General features: G+C 39.1%; 2 protein-coding genes across 3 annotated transcripts; one reads left to right on the top strand and one right to left on the bottom strand.

Moving 5' to 3' along the window:
• Positions 1 to 131: 131 nt before the first annotated feature.
• chchd5 (coiled-coil-helix-coiled-coil-helix domain containing 5) lies at positions 132 to 1,983 on the top strand. The gene is made up of 4 exons (XM_085352603.1): positions 132 to 179; positions 372 to 512; positions 616 to 767; positions 934 to 1,983. Coding segments are annotated over exons 1-4 (324 nt in total). The 5' UTR covers positions 132 to 177; the 3' UTR covers positions 963 to 1,983.
• A 2,238-nt stretch (positions 1,984 to 4,221) lies between these two features.
• lmx1al (LIM homeobox transcription factor 1, alpha-like) lies at positions 4,222 to 18,178 on the bottom strand. 2 transcript variants are annotated; one of them, XM_085352601.1, is made up of 9 exons: positions 18,135 to 18,178; positions 16,213 to 16,301; positions 15,203 to 15,389; positions 5,771 to 6,003; positions 5,182 to 5,345; positions 4,966 to 5,043; positions 4,763 to 4,883; positions 4,504 to 4,686; positions 4,222 to 4,379 (listed from the first exon to the last, which is right to left on the bottom strand). In XM_085352601.1, the coding sequence occupies exons 1-9, from the start codon at positions 18,176 to 18,178 to the stop codon at positions 4,222 to 4,224; spliced, it is 1,257 nt and encodes a 418-aa protein (XP_085208727.1). The 2 variants fall into 2 exon arrangements, with proteins under 2 accessions (XP_085208727.1, XP_085208728.1); XM_085352602.1 differs by having other exon boundaries at positions 4,504 to 4,659.
• Positions 18,179 to 19,145: the final 967 nt, after the last annotated feature.

Genomic DNA, 19,145 nt, shown 5'->3' with positions numbered 1-19,145 from the left:
AGGAAAGTGACGTCACTGTAGGGGCGTAGCCAGAGTGTGTGACTGATGCAATCCTGAACCAATAAGATTATAGAAACATTGGCTTTCCTGTCCAGGCATGGTTCCACATGCAGAAGTAGTGGTGGTGTAACCTTGGCTGATTAGCGTCCTCGTTTCAAACACCATAAAAGAAGCAACATGTAAGAATTTTAAATAATCAGTTACACAACGTACACGTTGTATTTCCTAGATAAAGAATCTAATGTAACTAATTACAAGTATTTGTTGCATCCTCCAGAAAAGTACTTTATCGTGTTGAATTTACTGCACACAGGAGTGATAGTTCTTATCTGTTCTCACGCACTGGTTTAAATAAATCTGTCACCTTTCAGGCAGGCTGCTATGGATATAACTGCAAAGTACTGCCGTAAAGAAATGGAAGCGTATGGGTTATGTGTAGCCTCCAATCCATCAACATGGCAGCAGAAGTGTCACGAGCTGAAGATGAATGTTGCACAATGTACATCATCACAGTAAGTCCATTTATTTGTTCTGTCATTCCTACTCGAGTGATTCTGGCATCCTGCTGTAAATATTTTCCAGGCGTATTTTAATCTAACCTCTAACTATGTTAAGCCCAGTCATCCAGAAGATCAGGCAGGAGTGTTCCAATGAGTTTGTGGAGTTTGAGCGCTGCCTGAGAGAACATCAGGGACAACCTGTCTCCTGCTCGCCACATGTGGCTCGCTTTCTGGGCTGTGCAGAGACAGTCGACCTCAGTGGAGTGGGTACGTTTTTCAGTGTGTTTTTTATGGAAACAGGTTGTGCATGCTGGTTTTTCATGCATCATAATATAAAACAAATTTTGAAGACACTAATGTTTGCAAAAATAATAATAATATTGCATAAGCTTTAGTTGCCAACATACCAAACGATTATTTTTATCTTTTCCAGCTACAAATCCAGTATCTCAACCATCTTAGCACAGGATGTCCTCCATTACCAGAAAAAACCTGTATCTACACCACTGCCACCAGGTGGGCTGGTTTCAAATGTATTCCAGACATGTATGTACAGTGGCTGATAGAATACAATACTTCCCAATTCCTACTTCCTAATTTTATTTTGCATATTTATCACATTTACATGTTTCAGACCATCATCATCATTTTAATATTAGACAAAGATAACCTGAGTAAATACAAAATGCAGTTTTTAAATGATCATTTATTTTGTTAAATCATCATTTAAACCAGGGGTAGGCAACTCCAGGCCTCGAGTGCCGGTGTCCTGGAGGTTTTAGATGTGTCCATGATCCATCACAGCTGATTTAAAGAGCTAAATGACTCCTCAGCATTTCTTGAAGTTCTCCAGAGGCCTGGTAATGAACTAATCATTTGATTCAGGTGTGTTAACCCAGGGTGCGATCTAAAACCTGCAGGACACTGGCACTCGAGGCCTGGAGTCGCCTACCCCTGATTTAAACCTACCTAACCCTAGCTGAAAAGCCTAAATGTAATAACTGATTGTGCTACCTTTGGCAGCAAGAATTGCAATCAAGGGTTTGCAATGACTGGCAATAAGTCTTTCATTTTAATTCAGCTGAGCTGCAGGGTTTTCAAGGATGAATGACCTGCTTTAAGGTCATGCCAAAGCACCTTATTGACTAGGCCACTCCAAGTCTTCATTTTGGGTTTTTTTGGGGTTTTTTTTTGCAAGGTCACACTTGCTTGTGTGCTTGGGGTCACTGTCCTCATGCATAAACCAAATGTGCTTGATTAGGTTCTTGGGTAATGGAGTCAGACAAATTTGATGTGCACTTGATGACGCTTCCATCAGTCAAGTCGTTCAGGTGTTGAAGCAGCAAAGCAGCCCCAAAACATCACACTACCACCACCATGGATGACTGTTGGTAGGATGTTCTACTTCTGAAATAGTGTGTTGATTTTATGATGTTAGGAATTACTTTTTCGTGTTTCTTTTTCATGAGTTTGGATAGCTTTTTCCCCCTTAAATAATTTAAATAATTTACAAAGTGTATTTTATTCTTTATTGGATTATTGTCTTAAATTTGTTTGATAGTCTGAAACATGTAATTGTGACAATTATGCAAAAAAAAAAAAAAAAGACAACATCAGGAAGTGGGCAAATACTTTTTAACAACACTGTATTTATTTAAATTTGCGTTAGTACTGTGGGTTACATGATTGCATGAAGTATTTAATTGCTGTGTCATTCCCTAATTTCTCATGTAAGTTTTATGATTTAAAAATAAGATTTATGTCTCTGAATGTGAGAAAGTCAGGTGTGTACTGATTTATTGAACAGTTTCATTAAAAAAATGACCTTAGACTTCTAATACTCTTCTGATGTTGTCATCCTCTTATTGTTTCTGTTTCTTGTGCCTATTCCTCCCACCCGTGCCCTCTTCAGGTCTGAGTCAGAGTCAAATATTAAACTGGAATGTATTGCTCCCACACAAACTATCCTGGCTACTCAGTGACTGAGCAATAGGGAGTCTGGGAAGAAAGGAGAGGGCTGTCCAGCTCTAATCAGTGGGACTACTGAAAGAGACAGAGGGAGGATGTTGAGTTATGAACCCTGTGACCACTAAGCAGAACAGACATTTTCTGGTTGAGTTATTAAAGTTTTGAGTGGAAAGACTGAGAGGAAACTGATTCCTTGCTTTTAAAGTGCATCTTTGTTTCATACCATTTGAGCAAGTGATAAATGCGTCATCATTTATTGTATTTAGGACAAAGAAGCCAAGTGTTGTTCAAAGACGAAACCGCAGATTGTATTGAAGATACGGCAACATTACATTCAAAGCACATCACCTGGCAGTCACTGATCAAAAAAGTAAGATAAGAACTCATCTACTGCACAAATAAGTTACATTCACAATATTATCACTTTAAAAACACCATGAGTCAGTTATCAGAGTCAAACATAATGTCAGGAAGGAATGTCACAGGCTGTAGCCAATTACTGGCTTCTAAATGAAAAGAGTTTCACCCTAATCCTATTTTATTCTGCACCACTTCATGATTCTGATCCTGATGCCTTCTGCAACACTTGAATTTGGAGGCTATTTCTTCATACCTACTTGTGGCACATAAATATCATGCTACAGTTTAAATATTTGCTGATTATCACATAAGAAGATACGAAATACCTACCTAATGTGACTTTCTGAGAAGGAAATTATTACAGTTTGTGACTACAACAGTTAATTATAACACAGTCATACACACATTTACATTTGGAGTACCTTCATGTACCCAGTATCCTTCATTTGGGAAATTATATACCAAAGAGTTGAAATTTACTGCACTGTTTTTGAGTGATCACATTATAAAAGAGAAAGGAAAACTAAGACGATAACCACTTAAACAACCCTGTTTCCGCATAAGGCTCCTCAAATGACCCTGTAGAGTTTATAGCTAAATGCCAAAAAAACCCACTTTTTTTGGTCCATATTTTATCAGTCATGCAGTATGAAAAACCAAGGATATAGTTTGAAATAATTTTTCACAGAATTTCTTTGCAATCTCTGTCCTTCAAGTCATTGGGCAAGTTAAATTGTCATCCTATCCAGCACAATATCCTGAGTTGTGGCTCAGGTTCCACAAACATACACACTAACCTGAGAGCAAAAGTGTACTCCAATCCATATACAGTGCTGTATACGCTGCAGTCATTCACACAATAACTACTCTAGTCCTGGCAAAACAAAACAAAAAGTAATGCAATATACTAATTTAATTTAAACCCTCAGCTGCCCATCAGCTGCCAAGACTGCTAATTATATGTGATTTGATTGATGAATTCACTTTCAGCAACCAATTATCATCTGTAATTCGTGATATACATATTGATAGGTATAAGTGTCTTAATTTTTTTTGTTGGAAAGTGCCATGAAGCATTTTTCATTAAACATTACATAAATACAACAGAGTAAACTGAGGTCCTTTATCTTGGACATTTACAGTGTCTGTATTTCCAGCATGTGATTCTTATCTGGGAAAGATGTGGGATCACTATGTTAATCTGCTGCAAATTGATATTATGACTAACTATGTCTAATTGATGTTAGCCTGTGATAAAAGCTCGTAAGTGTGTTTGGCTGTAGGGTGTTTCATGGAGAATGGTCCCACAGGCATGTTGATGGACAGACTCCATTAGCTGCATCTCTGAGGTGAAAGGTGAAACAGGAGGGGAAAGAGTGACAGTTTATAAGGGTCAGGAGGTGAAATAAGAGTTCTGCATGGAGTACAGACGGTCGATGGGATTTCCCACTCGCCCTGCCAGGAGACCGCCCTCCCCTGTTGCTAAGAGGCAGTCGCCAAGGTGACCAAGGCTTCCATCGCTGTCCAGGTCATGGAACACTGTTTCTGAGTCTGCAGTCAAAAGGAAGGAGAGTGTGGACAGCTGAAGTGAAAGAGTTTTTAGTGAGAGCAAGAAAAAAAAAAGTAAAAGCAAGTTATTTTTTTTGTAACTTTTATCTTTGTCTTTCTGTCATACCATAGGAGTGGAGCTGCTCGCTATTCAGTTGAGGTGGTGTAAGCCCATGTCGAAATGGCTCTCCACCATAAATGTTGGGGTCCAGAGCAAGGAGCTGCTGACGTGGCAGAGATGGATATCCCAGCATCCCATCCATGCCATGGGTACTAGATCCATCTATATAAAGATTCAAAACGCCCAAAACTTTAACCATACCAGTCTTTCTTTCCATCTTTTTTTCTTTCCTTCTTGATCTTGTACTGGTACTCAAAGCTCTTACCCTCGCTGTCATCATTGCTTTGGCGGCCCCCTCTGCTCGGTCCCCTCCTGGTGCCTCCCAGCTGCTCTTGTTCCTGCTGTTGCTGCTGCTGCTGTTGCTGTCGGCGAGCTAACTTTTTCATCTGACGCACAAAAGCACACGGTGTACAAATTTTCTCTTTGTGCTTTTGTGAGCATGCCTTTAGGAAAACTATAAAGTCTTACCTTGGCTCTCTGGTTTTGAAACCACACCTGAACAACACGCACTGTCAGCCCAGTCTCTGCAGCCAGTGTCTCTCTCACCTAGAGGATAGAGTTTTTAATTGTTTTAAAAATCTTAACTTCACAGTGCCAAACACAGCAGCCATACCCTTGAAAACTAAAGTTTGGAAAGCATGACCAGGAGTATCTTGTGGCATACTGACAAGACCAACAACCCACCTTACGGCATGGTTTGGCTGACACTTCAAAGGAGGCCTTGAAAGCACGCCGCTGCTGTGTGGTCAAGATAGTGCGTGGACGTTTTGAACGCTTGTGCTCCTTGCCTTCATCACCGCCTTTCCCTCCTCCGGAGCCTCCTCCACCATCCTCATCCTCACTTTTTACTGAGCAAGTTAAGTAAACAATAGCACAATCAGAACAATGCTCTGCAAACAGTGACATTTGAAACAAATATTTTCCATGTAGTTTACAGTAACAGTTTGTTCGTTCTCATGGAAGAAAATGGTACTGCTTAAATTACTTTCAACATACTGCTGAAAACTATTCTCACTATTTGAAATTCAATAATCGCGCCTTCATTTAAAATTTTTAAAAAGGAAGAAGCTTGAAACTTTTTTCTTTTTTGTTTTTTCTTGAAACTGCTTTTGTCTTAAATATTAAGGTTTTTCTTTCAAATACTGTTTACTCATTTAAAGGGGATGAAAATGATTGATTTTGACTAAAGGCATGAGTGTAAAAAGAAAGATTATTTCCCCGAGAAAAGTAATTTTGACCTTTATTATGTATCCTCCGAAGAAACCTGCTTTACCTGATTCAGTTGGTGTAGGGCTGATGGCAGCCAGCATTTCCCTCTCCTTTTCATAGTCCATGCGGCAGAGCAGCTGGCCTTCTTTCAGCACAAACTCATCACCTCTCTGCAGCCGACGTTCACACTCACAGCAGCTGAAGCAGCCCAGGTGGTATACCTGGCCTAGCACACGCATTATCAGCTCAGAACGTCCAATGACTTGCAAGCAGGCACTGCACTTTCTTACAAAAAGCCTGGAGGGGCACAGAAACATACACACGTGGGCTTATATTTTCATGGATACATCCATAAACTGTGAAACATGGCATGATAACAGTCTAGCAGCTTAGAATAAGAAGTAAATTAATTAAAGATGGCAGCACAAACAAGAAGCTCTGACACATTTACCCTTAGCGCCAATGATTCTGGAGATTAGCATAGTCTCTTAATTAAAGGTCCTATAAGCATTACCCAATTCACAGTGCAACAAGGTGAACATCTGTTAGATGGGTTACAGTAGTCTGTATTATTACATTGTTTTTTATTTTTAACATTCTCACAGTAGGGGGCAGTAGTTAGCTTCTTAAAAAGATGTCTGTGGAGAGTTTTTCCCCATTTAAATCCTTAAATGTTAAGATTTCCTTGGTGAAGTGAACTCCACTCTGTCCATATATTGCCCATAATTTATGTATTTAACTCAGTGAATAAAGCTTAAAACAGTCTTTCTCAGGTCTATTACTTTTCCCCATGACCACTTTCCTTCTTTTGTCCCCCCATCTCTCCTCCTGTGCTATGTTACAACCCCTAACTTTCTCTCCCACATGACAATCTCTTGCACATCCCTATTTCTATTCACAGGGCCCAAATCTATGCCATTAAATTCCTCTCAAATCCCTGCTCTTGCACTTGGTTTCCTCCCCTTCCCTCCTCAGTATTCAGTACTTTCTGCCAGCATTCCCAGTTCTCCCTCATGCCCTCCCAGCCTGCCTCCCCAGTTCACTGAAACTAATAAAGACAGGATTAATTAGATTGTTGTTTAAACAGTGAGATGGCCAGACAGACGCTGTAAACTCATAACCAGGGATTGGGGATAGCATGGGGTTAATCTCTCTCCTCTCACTTATGCACGCACGCACACGCACGCGCGCGCGCGCGCACACACACACACACACACACACACACACACACACGCACACACGCACATGCACATATGCACGCACACACACACACCATCACCACATTTGCACACACTCACCCACCGAGTATCAGTATATATATATTTGGATAGTTACTCACATTCACCATATCATCAAAGCAGTGGTGCAACACATCTATGATTAGGAAATATTCTTGATCGTCATTACAATTCTTCAGTGGGAAAAGTTACGAGGAAGCCTGAACATGGGTGTGAAACAGATAAAGGTTGATGTATACAGAAATAGCAGCACAATGGAACACAAACCCTGTTAAGAAAGGAGGGAGGATGGGAAGGGAGGGAATGGGGGGAAGAAGGGATGAAGCCTGAAGTGTTGACGCTCCCTGACTGAGTGATAGGAAGGTGTTGCTGCCCAAATCTGGAGAGTAAAGAAGGAGCCAGGTCTGCACATTAGAGCTCCTAATCTTTGATTCTGTCCCAAACGCAGCTGCTACAGCTAATCTTTCTCAATCCATCTGCCAAACGCTCCCCAAATATCCCCAAATGACAGTGTCGCTAACTTAACATCATAAAGCAAACACAATACTCCTATAAGCAACCATACAAAGACTATTATGATAGGACCTTGTGTTTGACTAAATGTTGCTTAAATTACTTAGTCACAGTAACATTACATTGCATTTTAGAAAGATGCTTCCACTGTAAAATTCCTGCAATAACGCACATGTCAATCATAACATGTGGTACAGAACATGCATGCTACAAAAGGGCGCAATCATCACACCGCTCTGCACAGCCTCACTCTCAGTATTTCAAATACGTCCTTTCATTGGGAACAAAAAACAACAAAACAGAATCGTCAGGGTTGCTTGACACAAGATTGATGAGGTTGGTGGTTAAGTCCCACACTCCCTAATCAGGGGTGTACACAGCACGGTAGGAATTTACTCAACATGGCAAATAAAGGAAACTTGGGGCAACTGCCACAGAGGGGGGTCTGTAAGTAGATCAGCATAATCCCTCTAATAGAAGTATCATTCACACATGGGCCTGACCAGGGTGCAGCTTCCAAAAAATCACTACGGGCATGACGGATAAAGAGCAATCATACGATTAAGGTGAATTGAACTTTACAGGATTTATACATTCTAGTCAAACATGGCCACACATGCAGCCCAGGTTCCAGTGCTTGAGTAAATTTGTCAAATTCATCTTGAGTTCTTTATTTTAAATCATTAAAAATAATAAGTCTCTATGGTATGGGTTAATATCTGTATTTTTTCTGGTATGGTGGGTGTTACATAGTTATTTATGTTCTTAATTTTGTTTTAACTTTTTAATGTGTACAATTCAAAAAAGTGAAAACTAGAAGTCAGACAGCTGATGTATATTAAGGAACAGCTGTGCTGAAAGCTAAGCGAATAGATAGTTTAAAAAAACCCTCTTTGCTTTGGATTTAGACAGCTTTACTTTAATGAAGTAATAATATGATATATGCGCGAATGCGTAGAATAGAGTTGCAAGTGCTCACAGGAGGCTGAAGGTAATGATCAACCTTTAGAGCGTGTGATGTACAAAACATTATAAAGACTGGCTCTAGGCAACTTTATGCTCAATGCCATGGATTTTGGAGGGGTTACGGGGCATGGCTAATTACAAGCTCACTGATTACGAGATCAAGTGTAGAGAGGCAGAAAAAGGTGCTGTATTGTAAGTATTGTCTTTCCCTTTTGTTTATTGCAGAGCCTAGGCATACAAACATCACAACACAATCTTCATCACCTCCCTAAGCTGTGTCATGTGGCATTGTTTTGCCTGAGAGCTGTGACAAGCATGACATTGTCTGGTCTGCAATACAATCATTCCATAAATATGTATGTGTCTCAGAGCAACTGCAGTTGTTGCACTTGCTTTCATAACTGATGAATATTTATACAGGTATAGGTTTGGTTATACTAACTCTCTTTTTAAGGAGTTTCTCTTATTGCACTAAGCTTTGGTCTTTTGGTCACCAAGACCAAAAGAACCTAACTTAGATAAATTTAACTTTCACCACCAAGGATCCACCACCATTGTCACTCATTTTGATTTTTGACCTATAGTTTAAGATGGATCTCTTTCTCACAAGGTGTGATAAGCAGAGGTTTAGATGTCCTAGCTTGTGATTCCCACATATGTGACCGTAGTGTGCGACAATGAAGGTATAATAGAAGATTCACGTTACAGATGCAAAAAGTACAAATGATATGCATCAATCTTAGTTTTAAGTTGTATTCTGTTTAGTATCAATTTCTTAGATGTGTGTGGAGTGTGTGCGGTTGTGTGTGTGTGTCTGTGTGTGTGGAATTGTGTGTGTGCACTTTTGGCGGATATTGCTCTGTGAAGCAAAATGGCTCAGAGCCAGGGTTCAGTAATCACATCATCTCCTTTTATTAAATCTCCCTGCACTGCTTCTGTGTTATTAAAATCTCCCAGCATTCCCCACGATACTTGCTACCCTGCCACCACTCACTCACACTCTCATAGAGAAATACACAGGTTTAAAGATATATATATATCTATAGATATAGATATAGATATAGATATATATAGTAAAGTCATGCATACAAACACACGGATATATACAGCCGCATGCACACATAAACACAAATATGCACAGTTAGTGTAAACATAGATAAGGTGCCTGGGTACAAACATCAATAAAACGGTGACAGATGCTGCATCTGTGCACCACGTCCATCCATGCATCAGTGCAGTAACAAGGTCAATGCATGCTCTAAAAATGTGCAACATGTATATAATACTTGCTATCCAACGGACACAAGGGCCAACAGTACATAGAATAGATCTTTAGAGGTATTTGTGCACACTGAGGCAGTCCCACAGTTATAAAGTTACATGGTGTGACTCTTGCAGTAAACCTTGGTAATGACCAGCTCTACATGAGAGCAGCACTGATGTATATAATATTCAAGACTTTTCCTGTGTAAAGTAACAACCAAATACCTGCACGATGTGCATGGTCTCTGCATGCATGATATGTGTCTCTGGGTGTGTGGCTGTGAGTTACACCTGATGCTACCAAGAATGAATGCTATGTGTCAGGATATAGATGTGTGTTTGTGTGTGAGTGAGTGGGTGTGTGTTAGTTTAGATAAAACAGTTAATCCCCAGGCCACCAGAACGCAATATCCTGTCTGCCCGTTTCTCATTTCCTGTCTGTCTCTGGCGGAGCGGGAAGCAGCGGGGAGGGGGTGGCGGGGGACAGCGGGACCCGTTGCCCCAGAAACAGGAGATACAGCCGGTCGATTTGCGAGAAGTCTACGCCGATCTCCCTATCTCTCCCTCTCTGGTGCGACCCCCTATTCGCACTCTCTTTTTTCCTCTCCCTCTCTGCTTTTATTATCTCAGATTTAATAAAGCTGAGGCGAGCAGCTTGTTCTGCCATGAAACATTTATTAGCTGTCTGTTATAAAATTGTTGTGGGGGAGGAAAGATGATGGGGTCTCATCTCACATTATGCAAAAACAGTGGCAATATCACCCCCTCACCACCACCACCATCACCATCTACACACATACACAGACAAAAATTTGCCCTGGTCTGAAGCCGTTCTGTCCTTAAAACTCTCCCACACCTTGTCCTTTCCTTCTTTAACCCATTTTGAACCCTTTCTCCATCAGTGACAGTTCTCCCTGATGCTCTTTCATTTATGCCATCAAATCAGACTGTTTTTCAACAGCACACCATCAAAGCTCAAAAACCCATCCATCCGCACTTTATTCTCATCTGGCAAACCTCCAACCATCATCTATTGAGCTGCAGGTGTAGCTAATATAAGACTCTTAGGTGAGAGAGAAGTACTTCAACTTTTGAGCATTGCATGTGTATATGATGTACAGCCAGAGCAGAAAAGCTACATTTGCCTTCACCAACAATGAGCTATAAACCTTACGCTCTCTGAGCTGAAATTTCCAGTTATTTAACCTAAAATTGCTCAGATTTCTGCCTCCACCCTCACGCTGTCATGGTTTGGTTTCTACAAAGACAAATTATTTTGTCTTCTCCTTTGTCAAAGGGATTTCATAATTATAGCCAAATAAGTCCAAAATATCAAACTCTGTTGTGGTTGACATGTTTTAAAATGGTCAATGTTATTTTTTTTTTTTACGTCAATAGTGACTCATTTTAGGCTTATAGGAATAAGGGTTTGTATTTCCACTGACATATCATTGCATAATTATCTGTAATAGTATTTCCCTGCAGCCCAGTATCAGACCTGTCAACCCAGGACAGCCAGAGCTGGGCAATTAGCACTGTACCCAATCAGCCACCCTGCCACCTCCTCCTATTCCCCTCCTGAGAGACAAAGGAGCACTGGAGGGGGGGGGGGGGGGGGGGGGCGATTAAGAGAAAACAAGGGATAAACGGGGAGATAAACTGTTTGGTGTCATCGCTGCTATCAATCTCAACAAGAAGGAAATGAGGTTTGGAATAGAGAAATATTATTACAAAGCAGACAGTGATGAACGATGGTGAGATAGGGAGCGAAACGGTTGGTGGGGTGGAGGTATAGAAGGGAGAATGGGTAAAAGATGTGATTTCTAACCTCAGACTTAGACGTTCACTCGCATAAATGCACTGAGAGGATACTCTTTCAGGTCGTTAGTGTTAGACTCACGTCTAACTACTCGGTCAGCAGAGGATGATTCTATAGCTGTGGCCGCTAGGCCTCCCTCTCTATGTCTGTGGTGAGAGGGTTTGTAAACTTAGATGTAGTCTCTGTGCCCTCCACCCCACAGCGTGAGGCATTAAACTCAAGGTTTAGTGAATATCCACTCTTGTGACCTGTTTTTCACAGAGCTGGAGCTGCCTTTATGTGGCTTTCAAGGGAGTTTGGAGGCTTCTCACAGCCAGACTACCCTCAGCGCTGTTTGGGTTCAGTACTATTGAGAAGAGAACACTTGTTTTATAATTGTCACTTTGACAAGGAATCATAATAACCAGTTTTAGGATTATGCCTAAACAGCTTTAAAAAAAAGTCTGTTTTTAGTTTAATTGTAATTATATTAACATACAGTACAACTAGAGTGCTGTACTATTAATAATTTTGTCAGAAAAGTAACATCATTGAAAAATTCCATTTAAAGTTTTATAAAATTATCACTTCCTAACTTTTTCTAGCCAGATTTGTATAACTGTCCATTGTGCCAGTAAATGGAATGTATTGCGCCTGTGCGTAAAAACAACCTTAAGGGAATTTGTGTGCAGCGAAGTCTTATTCTAGTGCCTCATGTTGAACATCTGGTCCATAACAGGATGGAGTTCCAGAGAATTTCTCAAGGTTTCAAAACAAAAAGAAATCCACAAGAAAAATCCACAAGATGCACTTGAGTTGTGTCTAAATCCCTTCATTTCCATAACAGATTGAGACCAGGGAAACTTAAAACTGGCACTACTAAAAAGGCATACCTCCAGTTTTATTTTATTTTATTTTTGTTTTATTAAATAAATAGTAATGATGTGCTTATTTATGTTCACATACTTAATGTGAATGAGAGTGACATACTTAAGATTCAGTGAGGGTGTTCTGAGGCATTCTCAGAACCGAGCAGACTATGATTATGGTTCACCTGCCCCGCAACCCCAAATACATAAATAAATAAATAAGATGTTTAAAAAATCATCAGATATTTTGAAACCTTATATTGACTTTTTGATAATCAGTGTACAGTAATACAGAAGCAATGTATCCTTCAAAAGCATTAAACATGCAAATGTTGAACAAACCTTTGCCTTGGAGGCAGTTAACGCCACACGAATCAGGGTGGAGGATGGGTAACATTTGAAAATTTGATTTCCTTTCTCATTTGAATCTGCGTGTGTTTTCTTTTTCGTGAAGACCAGATAGATTAATTAAAAACATATGCCTACCCACAAATACATTTTGTATTTGTTTCTTTTTCATATATTAAAAGAAAGCTATGATTAAAAAAGCACATGCACCATGCACTGTTTGGTCTGGTCTGTTTGTGACTAAAAAACATATATTTGGACTAGCCGGAGATAGTGCACAAGGAAGACATCCCAATATTAAAAACCCAAGCCTGCTTGCAAAATGCCATTTTTCAATTAATGCATTACATTCACATATTTTTCAGTGAATTCAGTTTTTTTTAACTCCTTACAATTCCTGACAAAGTAAACTCATCAGCATGCAGTGACAGCACTGAAATGATGTGCATTTTCCTGTCTGAAGCAGGATTTGAGTATCCATACCAGGATATGGATATGGATACTCAAATCCATATCCTGGTATCCACTAATAATTGTACAAATTCCCCTAAAATTCTTATGCACATTCCAAATTCTTGGACATGGTTATCACACACCTGCTCTAGATGGAGGTGGTGGGGGTGTAGAGTAAGGCGCTGATGGACAGACTGCTGGGAAAACAAGGAGACATTGTTGCCTATCCACTGAAGGTCACGGGCATAACTATGTGCCAAGTCTGGCACCGACTCACACAACAAGGCAACAAGGCATATGCAATGTATAGGGTACTAAATCAACAACATAGTGAATGAGCCTCTGACTATTAATTTGGATCTGCAATTACAGTCATTACACAGTGAGAGCAAATATACTTTTTCATTCCATCACTGAAAATGAGCCCAGTTCTTCAGTTATGGTACTACTGCCTCCAAGTTTCCCACTCATTTTTCCAGATAAACGTCACACAATGGACTTTCATCACAGTCCCCCCCCCTCCCCCCCCCTCCCTCTCTTTCTCTCTCCCTCACTCTCCTCCAGATGTCAGGTACAGTGGGAGAGTCTGTGCTGCTGGATGCCGTCTGACACTTTTCATAACAATGATAACAAGCTGCAGACTCGTCCTTAAGCTGTCCATCCCTGGAGCTTCCTTTGCAGGCACACCCAGTGACCACAGCACACACAAAGCAGCCAAAGTTAAAATGTAGAATGGCCACAAAAATGTACAGTGGAGTGAGCCATTAAAGAAAAAAAATCTCTGAACTTTTACATTGCAATATATTGTAGTGTGTCCAGATGCTGTACTACAAGGTACTGAATAGCAGTGGCAAGGGCTGTTGGTTCAGTTAAGATTGTAAATTTAAAAACAAGGGAAATAGACTTTGCCTTTGTGAAACGACTAGATCAATAAGCAAAAATAAGCTATAAAAACTGCTACTGCATACATTCAGTCAGTTTTCATATCTTATATTGGTTGTGGCTCAATTCCAAAAATGTGAAATTGTAAGCACACTGACCCTCTGGGTATCTTGAATTTAAGTAAAGCCACATAGGTTTGACACACAAATCCAGCATTGTCTATAATGATAGATGTTTCGGATTGAATGTGGATTTTCAATTTAAAGGCCCATGTATTTTTACACAAATTTCTGTTATAGAAATTTGCAAAGTTTTTTTTCCAAACATTAGTACAACATGTAGCCTGTATTTGCTACTCTCATTTCTCAACTTCATAAGTCTTCCTCATCTCTAAACTAAGTCGTTAAAGTTTCATTAATATTATTTAACCAGATTTGTTCAGTGTGAGGATTGATTTATGTGCAGGTCATTTGTACAGTCTAAATAATCTCCTTTCTTGACACCTACATTAATTTTTCAGAATTAAAATCACACGTGCTCTTGCAGTGATTAACATTTTACTACATCTTTTGTTGGCACATTGATAGATGCTGTTAAGTCTAACAAAAGACTTCCAGTAGATGTAAAATATGAAAGACGTGTTCCTCATCTGTTTTAAACAGAAGTTCAACTTCACTGTTCTCTCTCTCACTCTCTCCTTGCGTGTGTGTGTGTGTGTGTGTGTGTGTGTGTGTGTGTGTCAGTAACACAATAATATCACATCAGCAAATGTTACAAGATTAGTATGTCACTATACTTATATAACAATTACCTCTCAATTTGAAGTCTCAAAACCTGTTTAGCTTGGAAACAGGAGACTGGCTAACATCAGTTCAGTTTGATTGAGTAGGCAAAACTAAAATGTTTAAAATAATCTCCATAAGTAAACTTACTCTGACCAAATTGAGAATTATAATTACATTTCAACGTACAATTAACTTTATTCTTTCCATTATTATGCAACTGTATTTCTTTGCAGATTATGTAAATTATTTTCAGCACGAGATAAAGCTTGTTTTAGTCACAGGGAATTTCCCAACCTAAATTTGTAGGCTGTGTTATCCTTGAACTGACAGTGTGTGTATGTCTGTGTGTGAGCATGTGTGTTTGTAAGTGTGTGTTTTTACTTTTCATAGTCGTGCTTGCAGTACAGCAGGCGGTCCCGGCTGTAACAAGTCCCAGTGAGCGCGCTTAAACACACGGCGCACTTGACACAGGTCTCGTGCCAGGAACGCTCATTCACGCGCAGCAGGAAGCGGTCGGCGATGGGAGACTCGCAGCCCGCACACACCTCTCCTCCTCTGTACTCTGGACCTGAAGGGAACATATCAAAGCATGAACAGAGAGATTGAGAGAAGGTAAAAGCCAAGATACTGGCCAAGTTTCCACAGTGTAACTCCAGCCGTATAAAGTAGCATGCTTCTAAATTTCCCTGCATCATGGTCATCGATAATGCAATAAAACACGTTTTATTCAATCGACCAACGCGTGTGTACTACTGTGTGTATATGCAATCGTTTGTATATGCAATCTGGCATAGAAAAACCGATGTTCTCTTTCGCATGGATGGAAAATGACAGGCGCATACTTCGCACAAAAGTTTATGGCAACCTCGGTGTTGGATATTAATTTTTTCAATCAAAAATCTGGATATTTAACATCTGGATATTTGTTTATTTCATTCCTATTTCGACTTTATGTGAACGATCATCTTGAATTATTTACATTTAAAAACAGTCGATCTTGCTTTTATTATATTATTATTTTAATTCTTACGTTAGGGTAACATAAGTCATATGTTACAACATATGATAACCTTGGCTTTGTTGCATTTTGTTCCTCATAGGGTAAGCCCAGTATTACGATAATAGTCTAATGTTGTGTTGGTTGTTAAAAAACTGAATCAATATTATATTTTATTTATTTATTTATTTATTTTTAAATAATATTTTTTTCTATTATAATCTTAGGCCTGAATGTCTATAGGATCCTAAAAACGCGGACAAAATGGACAGGATCAAATGCTTTGATATTCTTATTTGTGGTCTTCATGATTTTCATAGATGATAAATTAATCCAAAAAGCTCATCCTGTGATTATTATACTCACTGTATAGTGTATCGGTTGTCGGACTTACCGAAAGGCGTGGAGGATGGAGGCTGCTGCAGACAGGACTGCTGGCTCTCCTCTGTTTTCATCCCTTCTCTCCTCCCCTCAGTGTGATCGCTAGAGACAAAAATGAACCATTTCTATCTAAAATATCAGTGGAACCATGCTATAGTAAATCAACCTAAAAATAAGGGGATTGGTAAGAGAGACGTTTTTATTTTTTATTTCATTATTTTATAATAGGACTGTCTATGCCACCATTATTTAAAATCAGACTGAATCAAAAATACACACCTACAGACTGGATTGCACAAGCTTATTAATTGCAGGAGAAAAAAACACGATAAAAAAGAGAATTTGAGAATGTTTCTCTTCCAACAAAAATTCTAATTGAAAGGGATTTTTTACGAGCATCAAATTGTATTTCAAACTTTGCAATAAGCTATAACTTCTGCATTATATATTCTACTTCTAATGGTGCAAGGCAATTTGTATGTATCGTGCATTTTATGGTTTCTTTTAAGAAATGATAACAAATTAACAGTTCTAATGCAAAAAATGTAAGACAAGCAAAAAATACATATTTAGATTTATATTGGTTTAAATTTAAAATTTTTGTGTTGAAATTATTTTAAACATATATATATATATATATGATCAGGTTAATTGTAAAATGTGCAATGTTTCCATTTTATTCTTTACAGAATTTTTTTTTTTTAATTGACCCGTTTAATCAAAACGGATAACGAAAAGAGAAACTTTTCGGACGGCATTTTGTATTCTACTAATTTACCTGCTCAAACAAACAAAAATGAAAGAGGACAGAAAAAACAAGCAAAAATGGCGAAAGATTCAAATAAAAATAAATTAGTTGTGGAAACACTGACGAAAACTTTCTTTGATGTTTTTCTGCAGGCTGGAGTTTCTCAGCACTGGTGTCACCAGATTCTAGTGTTTTGTGTAAAGTATAATAATATAATGATAGTCTATATTTTAAATGAATAACACACTAGATTTGTGTATGTTCTTATTATTGCGATAATTGTAAGGAACCCTATTGATTTCTACATTTGAGGGGCCTGTGGGGTGAACCTGTAAAATACAGGGAATATAAAATGGATTGTTGCCTTAGAAAGTGAAGTAATTAGATAACACCAAATGACTTATGTAAATACAACTAATCTGATTTGGCACTTTTCCTAATTGCGGGTTGAATACATTCATGACACACTTGTGTAAAGCACCAATAATTACACGTCGACGCTAAAAGCCGGTGCTGTGATCATCAATATCGAAGTAATAACGATTTCTGGATTTCCCGCAAGTCACCTGGAGCTACAATTAAAGAAAGCAAAACTGTCATATTTATGAGGATGAACAATGTTTTCTTTAAAGCTGAATGTTAACTGCATTCAAATTAATGCTAAGAAGCCAATCTCTGTTTAATGCAACAAACAGTCTTTCTATTTTGAGAGATTTGTTTACAAGCTGTTTGTAATAAATAGCTGGAAACTATGAAAAGTCAGACCTTCCCTCGTGCCATCAAAAGTAAAAGACAAAGTTGAGTTGTAGATGTGATTGCTGAATTCAAGTCACGTTAAAAACTACTGTAAACGAACATAATAATAATAATGATTATTATTATAATACTCTAAAAGCGGCTTGCAGTCTGTAAAGCAGCTGGTTCCCTTTAGCATCATATTTTTAGGACTATTTCACATGCTTGTGCCAATACATTAAAGATCGAAGATCATAAAACATAACAGACAGCAAGGTCATCAGGATTTAATACTTTATCCCGTGTATTTGTCAAAAGACCCCTAATAATGTTGGATCTAAGCACGCGCTGCTGCTGGAACACGAAATGCACATCAATTCAAGCAACACGGTTATTTGGAAATCACGAGGCTGCCTTCAGTGACAGCCTGTTCTTGAGTTGCGGAGACCTACCTTGAGGTGAAACACACTCCTCCTGAAATCTCGGTTGGCAACATTAAAACCTGGGGAAACTTTAGACTAGTAAATGAACAGACGCGATCGCAGATTATCCACCTGTACCTCACAAAGCGCCGAGCATGTTGCCTACGGTAAAAATCCAAATACCATGATGACCCGAAGTACTGCCTATTGTCTCTCCTGTTTTCTCCGGCAGCCGTGTGTGCGCTCTGACTTGTTTTGTGCGTAAAAAGGCGCAGAGGGAGGAGATGGACCGAAAAGGAGGGAGGGAGAAGGTGCGGAAAATGATGAGGGAAGATGAGTGATAATACAGCCTATTGATAACTCAGATGGGGAGGATCTTTTGCATTTGTGCTCACGGTTACACGGAAACTTAAAAGGGCACAGCTAAGGTGAAACAACTTGTGATGACATATCAGCCCCTTTCACACAGGAAAACATATTTAAGTTTTTGTTGTATTAAACACCAAAACTGTCTGAGTTTGATGCAAAAATATCAAAAGAACAAAGCCGAATGAAGATGATATCACTTTACTCCTTCTAGACATCAGGAAATGTTGCTTCACTCCATTTACTTACACCAGGCTGTAAAATCAAACAGGTGCAGGCACTAAAATGCTGACATGGAAGTAAAAAAAAGTGTCATGTCCAAACGCAGAGCACTGAAATTAAAGATAAAAGGTTTATTGCCTTTTCACTATTTTGTCTGACATGCTTTTCCCGCATACTGAGAGAGGACCGCCCCCTTGTGTTAAAACAAGAAAGGTGCATTAAGCTAAAAATGATCAGTGTTAGGGTCAAGGACACCAGTAAAGGCATATATTTGTTTACAGACTATAACATTTTTCATTTATAGGCAATAATACATTGGGAAAGCACAACAAATGTAAAACAGCATTATATCGATGACACTGCATTTTACAAATATTCATTACAGTTTGTTCGGGTCAAAACCGTTATACTCAGGTGCTAGTTTGTATCTTTTCACCTCGCCTACTAATTAAG

Source organism: Diplotaxodon limnothrissa, linkage group LG4 (genome assembly GCF_057381915.1).
Source record: "Diplotaxodon limnothrissa isolate DT_005_m linkage group LG4, D_limnothrissa_male_GT1.1, whole genome shotgun sequence".
Taxonomy (NCBI): Eukaryota; Metazoa; Chordata; class Actinopteri; order Cichliformes; family Cichlidae; genus Diplotaxodon; species Diplotaxodon limnothrissa.
Note: the sequence above shows the minus strand (reverse complement) of the source record. Positions and strands in the feature narration are given on the sequence as shown.

Bases quoted from the DNA above. Each gene is read 5' to 3' on its own strand.
- chchd5 (XM_085352603.1), top strand. The intron at 513-615 runs GTAAGTCCATTT...AACTATGTTAAG, and splicing joins GCACAATGTACATCATCACA to CCCAGTCATCCAGAAGATCA. The intron at 768-933 runs GTACGTTTTTCA...TATCTTTTCCAG, and splicing joins AGTCGACCTCAGTGGAGTGG to CTACAAATCCAGTATCTCAA.
- lmx1al (XM_085352601.1), bottom strand. From the start codon at position 18,178: ATGTTGCCAACCGAGATTTCAGGAGGAGTGTGTTTCACCTCAAG. The intron at 6,004-15,202 runs GTAAAAACACAC...GTGCCCCTCCAG, and splicing joins TGCAAGCACGACTATGAAAA to GCTTTTTGTAAGAAAGTGCA. The intron at 4,380-4,503 runs GTATGACAGAAA...TTTTGACTGCAG, and splicing joins CGAGCAGCTCCACTCCTATG to ACTCAGAAACAGTGTTCCAT.